Raw genomic sequence first — 12,599 nt, forward strand, 5'->3', positions numbered from 1 at the left:
GGGGCGACGACCCAGTCGTGGTGGAGTACGTGCTTAAGCTCCTCGAACGCTTAAGAAGGGCACAGGAGTTGTCAGGTGAAGCAATGACAAAGGCCCAGCAGAGGGCCAAGGTTTATTATGATCGGACAGCCAGGGCCCGTCGTTTTGAGGTTGGCGATGAGGTCATGATATTGCGCACATCGCTAAACAACAAACTAGACGTGCAGTGGGAGGGCCCAGCGCGAATTGTTCAGAAACTGTCGGACGTTAACTACGTGGTAAGTCTGCCAGGAAAGCGGAAAGCACAGCAAGTTTACCACTGTAATCTGCTCAAACCTTATAGACAAAGGGAAGCAGTGGTGTGCATGATGGTAAACGTTCCTGAAGAGCTTCCGGTCGAGCTTCCAGGACTAGGCTCAGTGACGAACAGGGAAGACACCGGTCAAGTCATTAGTGACCTTATCAGTAAAGCACCGCTGTCGCCCGAGCAGAAAACCGAACTACACCAGCTATTACAAGAGTTTCAAGGTCTGTTCTCTGAGAGGCCTGGTAGGACTTCTGTCCTTACTCATGACATAGAACTTACCTCCCCAGAGCCAGTACGATCCAAGGCGTATCGGGTGTCACCCCGCCAGAGCGATATTATGGAGGCTGAGGTAAAGAAAATGCTACAGCTCGGTGTTATTGAGGCAGGTGAGAGTGATTATACCTCCCCTTTGATTTTAGTTGAGGTACCGGGCAAGGAACCTCGTCCTTGCGTCGACTACCGCAGGCTTAATTCCATCACTAAGGATCAAATTTATCCGATCCCTAACATCGAGGAGCGCCTTGAGAAAGTTAGTAGCGCTCAGTTTATTTCCACCCTAGATCTTGTCAGGGGTTATTGGCAGGTTCCACTTACAGAAGAGGCTAGTAGGTATGCGGCGTTCATTTCACCAATGGGAACATTCCGTCCTAAAGTGTTGAGTTTTGGTTTGAAGAACGCGCCATACTGTTTTTCAAGTCTCATGGATAAAGTGTTGCGGGGACAGCAAGAATTCGCTTTACCGTATCTAGACGACGTAGCGATATTCTCCGCATCCTGGTCTGAGCATATGACACACTTGCGGGCAGTGCTAACCCGCCTGCGCGAAGCGGGCTTGACAGTCAAGGCTCCTAAGTGCCAGTTAGCACAGGCCGAGGTTGTCTACCTCGGTCACATGATTGGTCAGGGTCGTCGCCGCCCCTCTGAAATAAAAGTGGCCGCTGTGCGAGACTTTCCGCAACCGCGCACCAAGACCGATATTCGGTCGTTCTTGGGTGTCGCCGGCTACTATCAGAGGTACATCCCTAGGTACTCTGATATCGCGGCTCCCCTGACGGATGCTCTAAGAAAAACAGAGCCTCAAACAGTCGTCTGGGACGAGACAAAGGAAAGAGCTTTTAGCGCCCTAAAGAGTGCCCTAACAAGCCAGCCTGTGCTACGATCGCCAGACTATACAAAAGGGTTCATTGTTCAGTGCGATGCTAGTGAGCGAGGCATGGGCGTTGTACTGTGCCAACGGGAAAATGGAGAAGTAGAACACCCCGTCCTGTATGCTAGTCGTAAGCTGACCAGTCGTGAGCAGGCGTATAGCGCCACCGAGAAAGAGTGTGCGTGTCTCGTGTGGGCCGTTCAGAAATTGTCATGCTATCTAGCCGGCTCGAGGTTTATCATTGAGACGGATCACTGCCCTCTCCAATGGCTGCAGACCATCTCTCCCAAAAATGGCCGCCTCCTGCGCTGGAGCCTCGCTTTACAACAATATTCCTTTGAGGTGCGTTACAAAAAGGGGAGTCTCAACGGTAACGCCGATGGCTTAAGTCGAAGCCCCTAACGTAGGAATCAGCCTCAAAATTGTTTGTTACTGATGTTTTTCTTCCTGAGGCAGGATTTTTTTTAACATATTGCTTTTGTTTAGTGTTTCAAAGTGATGATATGCTTTCTAGTGCAATTTTTCAATTTGTGGACGCGTTCTGAGTGATGCTAGACTACTGTAAGGAACTAGGCAGTGGTATAAAAAGGGGAAAGAGCCTGGCAGGGCTTAGTGAGGGTTGTGCCGTGCTTGCTGACTGAGCGGTTGAGTTTTCAGCGTAGTTCTAACGCTTGCCGGGAACGAGAACAAAAATGTGAACTCTCCCGAAGTCACTTTGCAGTGTCCCGTGCGAACCTGAACGAGAGAACGAGGCCTTCTCTGTGCGCTGCGCTCAAGAAACGTCAAGGGACGCCCGACTTCGGTTATGAGCATCATCGAGCGACATCCCTCCGGACAGCGGATGCAGTCCCCTGTCCATCGGGATCTCCTTCCCCCGGCGGGGCGGTCTGTTGCGTTTCGCCTGCGACACGTGGTTTTGCCGGCGCGACTGCGGCGGGGCGGCAGACATTTTGGCCCGATCATCGTCGCCGCAACACTCATCGCCAGGTGTTTCCAGGCGCGTCTGCGGCGATGCGACCGCCTAGGGATCCTCCTCGCATTCCAGTCATTGTGCCCGAAACAGGCGATGCCAAAGCAGGGATCTCATTCCAGTTATTGGGCCCGAAACAGGCGATGCCAAAGCAGGGATCTCGTTCCAGTCATTGTGCCCGAAACAGGCGATGCCAAAGCAGGGATCTCATTCCAGTTATTGGGCCCGAAACAGGCGATGCCAAAGCAGGGATCTCGTTCCAGTCATTGTGCCCGAAACAGGCGATGCCAAAGCAGGGACCATCCTCTCATTACAGTCATTGTGTCCGACCGGCAGCGCCACGACAGGGTGCTACGAGATCGTGCGCAGCGCCACGACAGGGTGCTACGAGATCGTGCGCAGCGCCACGACAGGGTGCTACGAGATCGTGCTCGACATGGTGCTACGGCATCGCTACGACAGTGTGCGTCACCATTAGCCCATTGTACATTCACGTGCTCGTCTTTTGAGGGGTTCCTTCTTGCCCTCAACTGCGAGAGTATAAAAACAGCTGCCCCCGGACGCCAAAAGGAGGGCTCCGATTTCTTCAGTTGAGTGAAGTGCTCTCCCGTCTCTCTACTTCGGTCAAACCTGACCGCCAACTCTTTGCGATGTTAAAATAAACAAGTTGTTTCGTTATTACCAGTCGACTCATGCTTTGCCGGGACCTTCGGATGCTTCGAGTTGTACCCCAGGCCGCCAGGCCAACGCTACCCTTGGGGCTTGCGACCCAGGTACAACCACGGGCGTCAGCGCCGAGTTCCCAACAGATCGTACCAGCAGTCAGATCCAAACACACTCTACGTACATGTGCTGATGTGTAATTTTCTTGTCTTTTTACTGTCATTCTTACGGCACAAAAGATAATGTACCATCTCCTCTGTTGGCCATGGTCGTACGCTGCTGTGGACGGCATTACATGCATATACATCGAATAACGTAAACTTTTTCCTTTACTGCACCTTCGTATTTCAATTTGTTTAGAATTGAAAAAATATTCAGCATCCGACTCGATATTCGAAGCCTTTTTTTCCCTACAATATTTGTATTCGATTCGATTATGAAATTAAACTAAATTAGTCATTTAACAGCTCTCGTGCACTCCTGCAAAAAAAAAAAAATTTGGCGGTAAAGGGGAAGCGTGGCCTTTTACGCCACAGGAGTATATATAATGCCAATAGAAATTGACTTACCGGCTTTGACCATGCGCACGGCGCAGTCGCCAACGGAAACACCGTGCATGTCTCCCAGGGGTCCGATGCACATGGTGGCCACGACGGGAAGCCCCGTCGCCTTGCACACCTCGATGGCCATCTCGATCTCTTCAACGTGTTCGAAGTACTGCGAACGAGGAAGGAGGAGGCGCACAATGAAATTTGTCGCTGCATGCGCAGATCGTGTGCATTGGCTACGGCATCCGACTGCCCTGTCGCTGTTGATTTCCAGTTAAACGAGCACTAAGGACAAGCAACCAGTCAGACCCGACTGGTACAGCATTCTTCCAAAACTCCAGATAGTTTCGAAATGTTTTCCCGCACTGCATAGGACTGCCCGGGACAGTGGAACAGGCCAACACTCGTTGGCGATCAAAGCAGTACGCTCGCGGGCAGTCCTTAGCGGTCCAGGAAGTCAAATTTGATAGACCTACTATACTTGCATTATTTCCACGGCTGCGCTATCCAAAACTTTCTTCGATTTACTACCGTTAGCGATTTACTACCGCTAGCGAATTCTAAAATTAGACCATCAAGAGATCAGTTGTGGGCAAGTACAAGCCGACACGAGCAAGATGCGACGCGATACAGAAGCACGACGGATAACCGACATCTGTCGTACACGAAAACTTGCTAAATTAAGGATGGTTTTTATTTAACCTAAAACAGCCGACTGTGAAGGCTTGCGCCGGTGCATGCTACAATTCCGGCTTAACAATATTACACGCATCGAAATTGTGTTTTCTTTTGCACTTCGTGGGGATTAATGCGCCTTCGCTCCTCGAACTGCTGCTTTCCTAGACATGTAAGCTACCATAGAGCCCATCGCACGGAGTTGTCCCGGGCTCCATTCCCGCGCCACAGCGAGCTTTATTCTTAAAATGCGAAGTCCGATTTCGAAGAGCCCGTTTTGGTACAGACAATGCGACAGAGCAAGGTCGTTGGCAGCCTTTCCTTGAATGTCTTAGTTTACCTTTAAACTTTCATATCTACTGTACTTGGCATCTTTAAATCTCTCTCTCTCTCTCTCTTGTCATTTTATTGTTTTCTTATTCCACCAGATGGTGGTAAATATGACCCAATTGAAGTCATAGCGCTGGATCGACGCGGACAAGAAAGGCGACAGGGCGTCCGCTCGTGCTGTCGTCTTTCTTGTCCGCGTCGATCCAGCGCTATGACTGCAATTGATGAAACGAACCAAGTAGCTCAAAAATCTGCACTCCTGCAAATATGACGTCCCGCACCGCCTAACGCGTGGTCGCAAAAGCGCACCTCGCAGATGAGAAAGTCGAGCTTGTTCTTGACGAAAACGTCGACCTGCTTGCGGAACACGTCCTGGACCTCGGCCTTGGGACGACCCGTGAGGTAAGAGGGTGTCTGCGAGATGCCGCCGGCCACGAGCGCGTTCTTCTCCTTGGCCACCTCCAGGGCCAGTTTGCAGGCCGCCGCGTTGATGTCGACCCCCTGCGAGCAAGACGAAAACCCGAATGGACGTGGCGGTGAATTGGCGAACATCCTAGCAGGTGATGTATGCCTGGGTTATATTGAGCGTGAAAAACCTCATGCTTGGAGCTAGGCCGTACGCGCAAGAGCACACGAAGTTAGGCTGGCTGGTTTATGGTCAACGTGGTGGACACCGCGAAGGTTAACGAACGGTTAACGTCCCCTGTATATCATAACGCCTGTATTTTCCTTTTTTTTTTTGCAACGACTAAACAATTCTTTGTTTCTTGAAAGAAATAAAAAGAAGAGGCACTGGCGCCCATTGGCACGTAATGCCCCTATACTACACGAAGAGGTGCGAGAAGTTGTTAGAGTGTCGAATAAATAAAAAGACAATACAGGTATATAGAAGAAAGCGTTGAATTTGCAAATAAATTCTCTTTAAGCGCGCATGGCGGAGAAAGGTTCGTGAAAGGAAAAATTGTCATCCACCTGAATATAACAGGATGCTATAAAGGAAACCCGGGTTTCCTTTGTAGCTTCGTGGTACATTTGGGGGGATGACAATTTTCCCTTCCATGAAAGCGTTGAATTGAGACAACTAATGGCATAGGAAGCTTGAAAGCTGGAGTCCTGTTTGAGATACGCGAGTTCTACCAGGACTCTGGTTCTTCTTGTTCTATCAAGAACACTGTACAATATGAATAACATGAATAATTAGGCAGGGTATTTCACATTTATGTGTTCCTAACCATTCCAAGTAACGCTTTAGTTGATAGTTGGTGCCCGTGTGCCCATACTGTCTTTCTTATTTCGTTATTTGTGCATCTCTTCATAAATAGTGGTGGATGTCCCTAACGGTGAAAGTGACTGCTAGAGCCTGCGAACATTTTTAGCTTTTTTCTGTTGAAGTTGAAGTTGAAGTTGATTACGTGTTGAGAAAGTTTTCATTTGGTATTATAGTCACTCGTGCGACACGCACAGGTGCTGGTGCTTGATAAAGTGGAGCCGTTGTCAGTCATTGTGTTTATATTAATATGCCTCCTTTATGCATATGTGCGCACAATCTTTCTTTGAACTTGAATACAGTGCAAACACATTAACACGGTTCTTACAGAGATAAATGCACTCGCTGCCAGGCGACAACAATCAGGATGACGATAAAAATGCCCTTAAGGGACCATGCTATATTTTTAAAAGAGGGTGTTTGGCCGACCAGTCAGCGAAACGAGACAGATGCCTTTCGTGCGGCGCATCGTAATTTCTGTAGCTTGATGCTCTGCTGGTGTGTAGGTTGACGCGTTGGTTCAAAGGGCGCGTAATTTATCACATAAAGATAACACTAGTAGGTCAATCAGACGGGTTTGAACTAATGAATACCAGGTAACAGGCTGACACTGTAGCCCACCGATGCCTTGCAGGTGCCATCAGCGTGCACTTTACGTAAGAGTCTAGCAATTCGCGATACTGTTGCGTGACACCTGCTTTTAAGGGGTGTAAAGACACCTTTCTTGTAGGATGTGTACACTCTTAAAACAGTTGTACCCTCTGGGGTGTATACTTGTCCCACAACAATAATCACCATCTCCTTTGCTTGCGTTTCTGTTCTTGAAAACACTGCGCACGCTATTTTCCTGTCGAGGATGCTATGTCACGCTGATAACGCGCATACCGTTCACGACTTGGAAGTATAGGCTCTCAGCGTTAAAGAAAGGAAATGCGGGCAAGACAGATGACGATTACTGGTGTGGGACAAAATACGCCCCAAAGGGTGTGAAATCTTTAAAGAGTGTATAGCGCACCGTATATATACGGTGCGTGTACGTACGTAAATATAAACCACCCATTTTGCACCCTTTTGGAAGTTAAAAAGGGTCACTGTGTATTTTCTTCCGCAATAATGACGCTCTGGATCGCAGGATCTCCTCCTTAATTCACAATGAGCTTTCTGTGATCCCACAGCTTGGTATACACATTTGCAATTCTACACAAATCTTTTCAATGACAGCTCCCTCACTCTAGAAAAATGCTTACGCCTTTTAGGGCGTATCTTGTCCGCAAACGATAAATGATAATCGTCATCTCTCGTGATTGCGTTTCCTTTCTTTAAAACTCTGCGCTTTCCGCTCCGGTCAAAGAACGTTGTGTTACGCAGATACTATCATGCCGCTCGTGACCGGAAAGTATACCGGGCGCCCAGCGATAAAGAGAGGAAGCGCACACAAAGTAAATGACGATGACTGTTCGGGGACACGATGAGCCCCAAAGAGTGAAAGCTTTTCTTGTGGTGCATTCGACTGCTTCCTAGCACGCTGCAAATTTGTTCGCAGCGACGCGTAGCCTATTCTCGAGATTGAAGCCAGGTAAAGCCTTGTCCAGCTGCTCCCAGAGCAATCCGAGTAGCCACGTGATCGAGATTCTGTCCTATCACGATCGCGCTCCCTGCTCAAAAGTTATAGCGCCTCCGAGCGTTCTGAGCTTGGGCACGGCGCTCTGAATGCACCAGGCGAATGCGTGCCGAAGGCTCGGTTTTGACCAGCCGAAGTTAAACCGCACCTAGAAAGCACTCGAGAGAGCGAGCATTCGAACGTGCCAGAGTGGGCTGGGCGTCGCCGTAATGTCCTCTGTAGTACTGTGGTCCAGCAATAGCCTCCGCTCAAAAGCACTGCAGAAACGGCAGTACGGGCACTTTGCATTCGTACGCAACAGTCCAGAGAGGAGGTATATGCACTTTCCCCTCAAGTTGAACAGTTTACGTGGAACACAGTGCGCGAACGACGAGTTTGTGCGAAAAGTTTGGTGAACACGTAGCGGACACGCGCATACCGTGTAGTGCATGCCGGCCAGGTTGCCGCGGTTGATGAGCTTGTCGTCACTGGCGTAGAAGGTGAACGCCTGCATCACGTCCGATCCCGCGCGCAGGAACTCTCGGTGAAGTTGGCGGACTGGGGTGGGGAGAGAAGAAAGAGAGAATCGATCGCCTGGCATCAGCTACACAGTGCGTACCACAGTGAAGCCGGCTGGAAACTTTCGCCTGGAAAGTGATGGGCTGCTAGCAAAGCCAGCTTTGCCAGCAGCCCATCACTTTCCAGGTGAAAGTTTCGACACATAGGTTGTTTGAGACAAGAATCCCACACTTTTGGGGTGTCCCAACCAGTGACCGCTTCGCGCTCCTGAGGTGGCCTGGCTTGACTGCCTTTTAGTATGGGGTTCGACCGGCTTGCGTTGGGCCACTTGCGGCGCTCTTACAAGTGAAAAAGGAAATTATAGAAATAGTGCTCTAGGAACAAGATTGTGGCTTATTGCAATGCGTACACTTACTATAGATGTTTAAAAACTCTAGCTGAAATGTAATAGTAGTCAATGAGGCTAAAGGCGAGATCGACAGAACGCAGTAATCGCCATCAGCCAAGGCAATTCACATTAAGGTGCGCCAGCTGAAATTTTCTCGCGTTAGGCCCATACGAGCTCTCGCATCGACAACCTATCTCAAATAGAACGGTGATTTATCGTTGGACATCTGCAATTTACGTGAGACGGGAAAAAGCGATAGCCCACAACGTCTCCTGCTTCTTACAAGCGTTACGTGTTAGTCATAATTCAGGTAAGATTTAGGGTTAGACGAGAGCCTTCAGTTCGGTGGGTATACCGCCACATTTGTTTACGCAAAGATTAAGTGCACCCACGTTATAATTGAAACTTTCGTTTAGAGGCGAGTTTGTGCCCGAACCCAAAGTCAAGATAGCGGTTTGCTATCAGCACCCGTGCAATGGCCAGACGGCATGTCTAGTGGCAGCCCATAGTCTCGGGTGCCCCTAGTTTAATACTTCCAAGTGCTTGGGTTATCTCAAGTGTGAAGAAGGCTGTTTTACTGCAGTAATCACGATGAAGACAATGTTATCAAAGTAGGGCCAGTCATTCGACAAAGACTTTTTGAATATCGGTTTGCTTCAGATAACTTCAGACAAATTTAGCGAAAATAATTGTTTATATAGTGTTAAGAATAGTTAAGAATAACTGAAGCTCTATTAAGTACATTGTATTGAGGGAATGCCATAAACGTCAGTTTAACCGTGAGAAGAGTCTATAGTAAGCCAGAAAAGACGTAAAAAATGAAAGATGGACTTAAAGCTCAGGCCCAAGCGTCTTGTAATGACATTAGATTTGGACAGCCGTTCCTACATAGTTAATATAGTATAGTTATAGTATATAGTATGTAGTAATATATTATAGTTCCTATATATAGTTAAACAGTCCTGTATAGTTAATAGCTCACCAGTAAAGCGGACCTACATTATTTCCGAAGGAACTAAATAATTAACATGATGCGTTCCGAAAACTTGTTTTTTTAGTAAAATAGGTTCAAGCGTGCGGAGTACATGAAAATCCGCGACGTCATACTTAATACAGGCGCTTCGACGTGTAATTTGAAAAGGTATACATTGCCCTTCGTTTTCTACGCTAATAAGGGGCCTTTTCACGCTAAGCAAAAGCAAATGGAAGCTTGGAAATATATTGTCTTTTCCGGTCTACAGTCCGCGCCCTCTGTACAGTTAGCAAGGACGTACTTGCGCTTAACCCTACAATGCCTCGCGTATCGTATTTGATAGACTCGGTTTCATACCCCAAAATGCTGACTTGCACTCGGGACAACGTAACACGAAAGTCATAGTAGCGTTTTTGACACACAGGAGCAAAGCTTTAGTTGTGGGTAGCTCAGCAAACCAATCACTAAAAAAATAATTAATCAATTATTAGGCTCAGTAATTTTAACTTAAATACCATTTTATTGCTTTTCGAACGACTCTACTCTCCGTGCATGACCAGAAGTAAATGTCATAAAGTTAGTTTCAATTTTATCTGATGTGATATTAGAGTTTTTTAGGGTGAAAATAAGAGTTCTTCTTTAGCACTCACTCGCTGCATAGTACGCAGGGCCTAATCTGGGCTGGAAATGTTTTTCTAAGAGATTGTCTGAAGATAGAGCACATACACTCGATTCCGCTATGGGATTAAGCACGGTAGAAGGTTGCAGGAGCAGTCAGGCTAAAATTTTTCCACGCATCCTATATTTAAAAAAAAATTAATCATGTATAGTTGCACCGCGCGAAATATTAACCATAAGAACATGTTAGTCCGAGGACTATTATCCGGAAAATACGATACTTTAACACAACAAAACAGCTTTATACAGCTTAACAAAAGAGCTTGTCGGCAATAAGGGCTCGTTGCCGTGATTCACATACACATTTCCAATAAGACTTAGTAGCTGAAGCACTTGGGTGACATGCAATTGATTACCCGCCGCGGTAGCAGTGGCAGTGACGTCGTGCTGCTGAGCTCGAGGTCGCGGCTTTGATCCTGGCCGCTGCGGTAACGAACCCCAGGTGGTCAAAATTAATCTCCGCGTGCGAGACAGTTACGGTGCTGTCAGCGGGCTTCCCACTTTCACTCTGTCAGCGAAACTCTCTCTTTCTCTCTCTGTCTCTCTCCCTCTCTCTCTCAGCACACCCCCGCGAAGCACTTCTCTGTTATTAGCCACCGATCTTGCGGACGGCGTGCCTCATATGCAGATCGTGCTTTTGACTCGTAAAACCTTAAGAATTCGAGTCCCGAGTTCATTTTGACCCTCTGGGATTCTCTGACGTGCACCTAAATCTCAGTACGCGAGCGTTTTTTACATTTTTCTCGATGAAAATTTGTTTGCAGTGGCAGGCAATCGAACCCACGACCTCGCACTCAACACCAGAATGCCATAGGCACAGCGCTACCTGCGGCGGTTTCATACGACGTCGATATCTACTGTAGAGGGGCTAGGAAGACCTCTCAGTCTCTTTGGAGCTTCTACGCCTTCTGCTCTTCGATGTGAAAATTGATTGATTGATTAATTGATTGATTGATTGATTGATTGATTGATTGATTGATTGATTGATTGATTGATTGATTGATTGATTGATTGATTGATTGATTGATTGATTGATTGATTGATTTACGAACCGGCCTCCGGGTGCTCGACGGTCGCCTCGGGGGTCCAGGGGCCGGCCTGAACGTAGCCCCTTTTCTCCAGCGCGAACACGAAGCCGCCATCGCCGATCACGACGCTCTTGTCGAGACGTTCCAGCAGTCCTCCTTTGCTCTGCAACCACATCAATGCGCACAGATGATCGCCCCAAAACGACGACCAAAACAAGGGCAGAGAAACCTAGGGATCTAGGGAAATCTAGCGGCGCCTCTAGCGCCCTCGAGCTGGACGCAATCACTGAAACACTGCAATTTGCGAATATTAATCACAGACACCATGAACTGGAAGTGCTGTGTAAGAAAAATATCTTGTGTGCCTCCTGCAGCAGCGCATTAGGCGTTCGACGGTGCTGCTGGTTGATTGAGCGAGTGATTGATTGATGTGATGATATTGGAAATGTCTGACATCGCTGGCCGCCAACTTTTCCACCGCATTTGAGTGTGTAACGAATATGCAGAAAGGGCATGAATAAATGCGCAAACGAGGAAATACGCATAGCCTTAGTACACTTAAGCAACTGTGCTATTTCTCGCTGCCGAGTTTCGGGTCCCAATCATTGTGAACTTCTGACTACGGGCGCTTATAGAATGAAAAAAAGAGAAAATCAAGGAAATGTTCACTTCGAAGCAAGTGCCTCACGGAGTGCAAGTGCTACTATTTCTTTCAAACAAAATGTCTCTGATGCAATCTATTGCTCTTTCCTTTAATCGCAGTTTTTGCCAAAACATTCTCATTATCTACGATAATGAAAGTGTGGAAATGAACCAGTCAGACTCCGCACCCAGAACCAGCTGGACGTTGCCGCGTCTGTTTCGAGTACCGCGGCAGATCTACTTATCCTTTATGCTAATAGTGAGTTCACTGACTTAGTTCCGGCCCAGGTCTGCTATGTACATTTATTCAATTTATTTGCTCATTTATTCAAGTTAGCTTTTGTTTTGTTTTTTACCGATTTTTACCCAGATGCCCCCCCCCCCCCCTTTTTTTTTCGCGCATGGACGCTAATTTCTGTGGCTAATCAATTACGCACCACTGAACCACTTCACTGCTTCTATTGCTGAGGGACTTTCGGATGATGGAGCCATAGTAGTCGTAATGTTTGTCGGGAGACACCTTTTGGCGGTGGAACGGGTGAATTCGACCCAACTGTCGCGTATTTCAGTAACAATAGCGGGAATTTGAAAGCGCTGGTGCTAAAAAGTAGCTGGCTTATCCTGCCTAATAAAAAGTCCAACTAAGATTATTTTTTTTTCGTCCTGCAATGTTAATTTCAGCGTGACAAATTCCAGGAAAGTTTTTTTCCCCCTTAATTTCTACGTATTAAGCTGAACACAAACGGCTAACAGTCTTGCACCAAAGATTGTTTCCCGTATGCCAACACGAGGAGCGCGAACATGTTGAAGAAACACCGACCTTGCGTCAACATTTGTCTTCGATTGCGAGATAAACACCCACTCGAGACTCGCCCCGGGTGCGTT

The 12,599-nt window shown here is 47.6% G+C and overlaps 1 protein-coding gene across 1 annotated transcript in view; it reads right to left on the minus strand.

The window, feature by feature from the left end:
• Nucleotides 1-12,599, minus strand: part of LOC142571871 (betaine--homocysteine S-methyltransferase 1-like) — a 43,300-nt gene that overhangs the window by 12,881 nt on the left and 17,820 nt on the right. The window contains exons 2-5 of the mRNA XM_075680546.1: nucleotides 11,097-11,235; nucleotides 7,926-8,044; nucleotides 4,929-5,120; nucleotides 3,636-3,783 (exon numbers count right to left, since the gene is read on the minus strand). Coding sequence (XP_075536661.1) covers nucleotides 3,636-3,783; nucleotides 4,929-5,120; nucleotides 7,926-8,044; nucleotides 11,097-11,235 — 598 coding nt within the window. The remainder of the gene's footprint in view (nucleotides 1-3,635; nucleotides 3,784-4,928; nucleotides 5,121-7,925; nucleotides 8,045-11,096; nucleotides 11,236-12,599) is intronic.

Source organism: Dermacentor variabilis, chromosome 2, assembly GCF_050947875.1.
Source record: "Dermacentor variabilis isolate Ectoservices chromosome 2, ASM5094787v1, whole genome shotgun sequence".
NCBI classification, from domain to species: Eukaryota; Metazoa; Arthropoda; class Arachnida; order Ixodida; family Ixodidae; genus Dermacentor; species Dermacentor variabilis.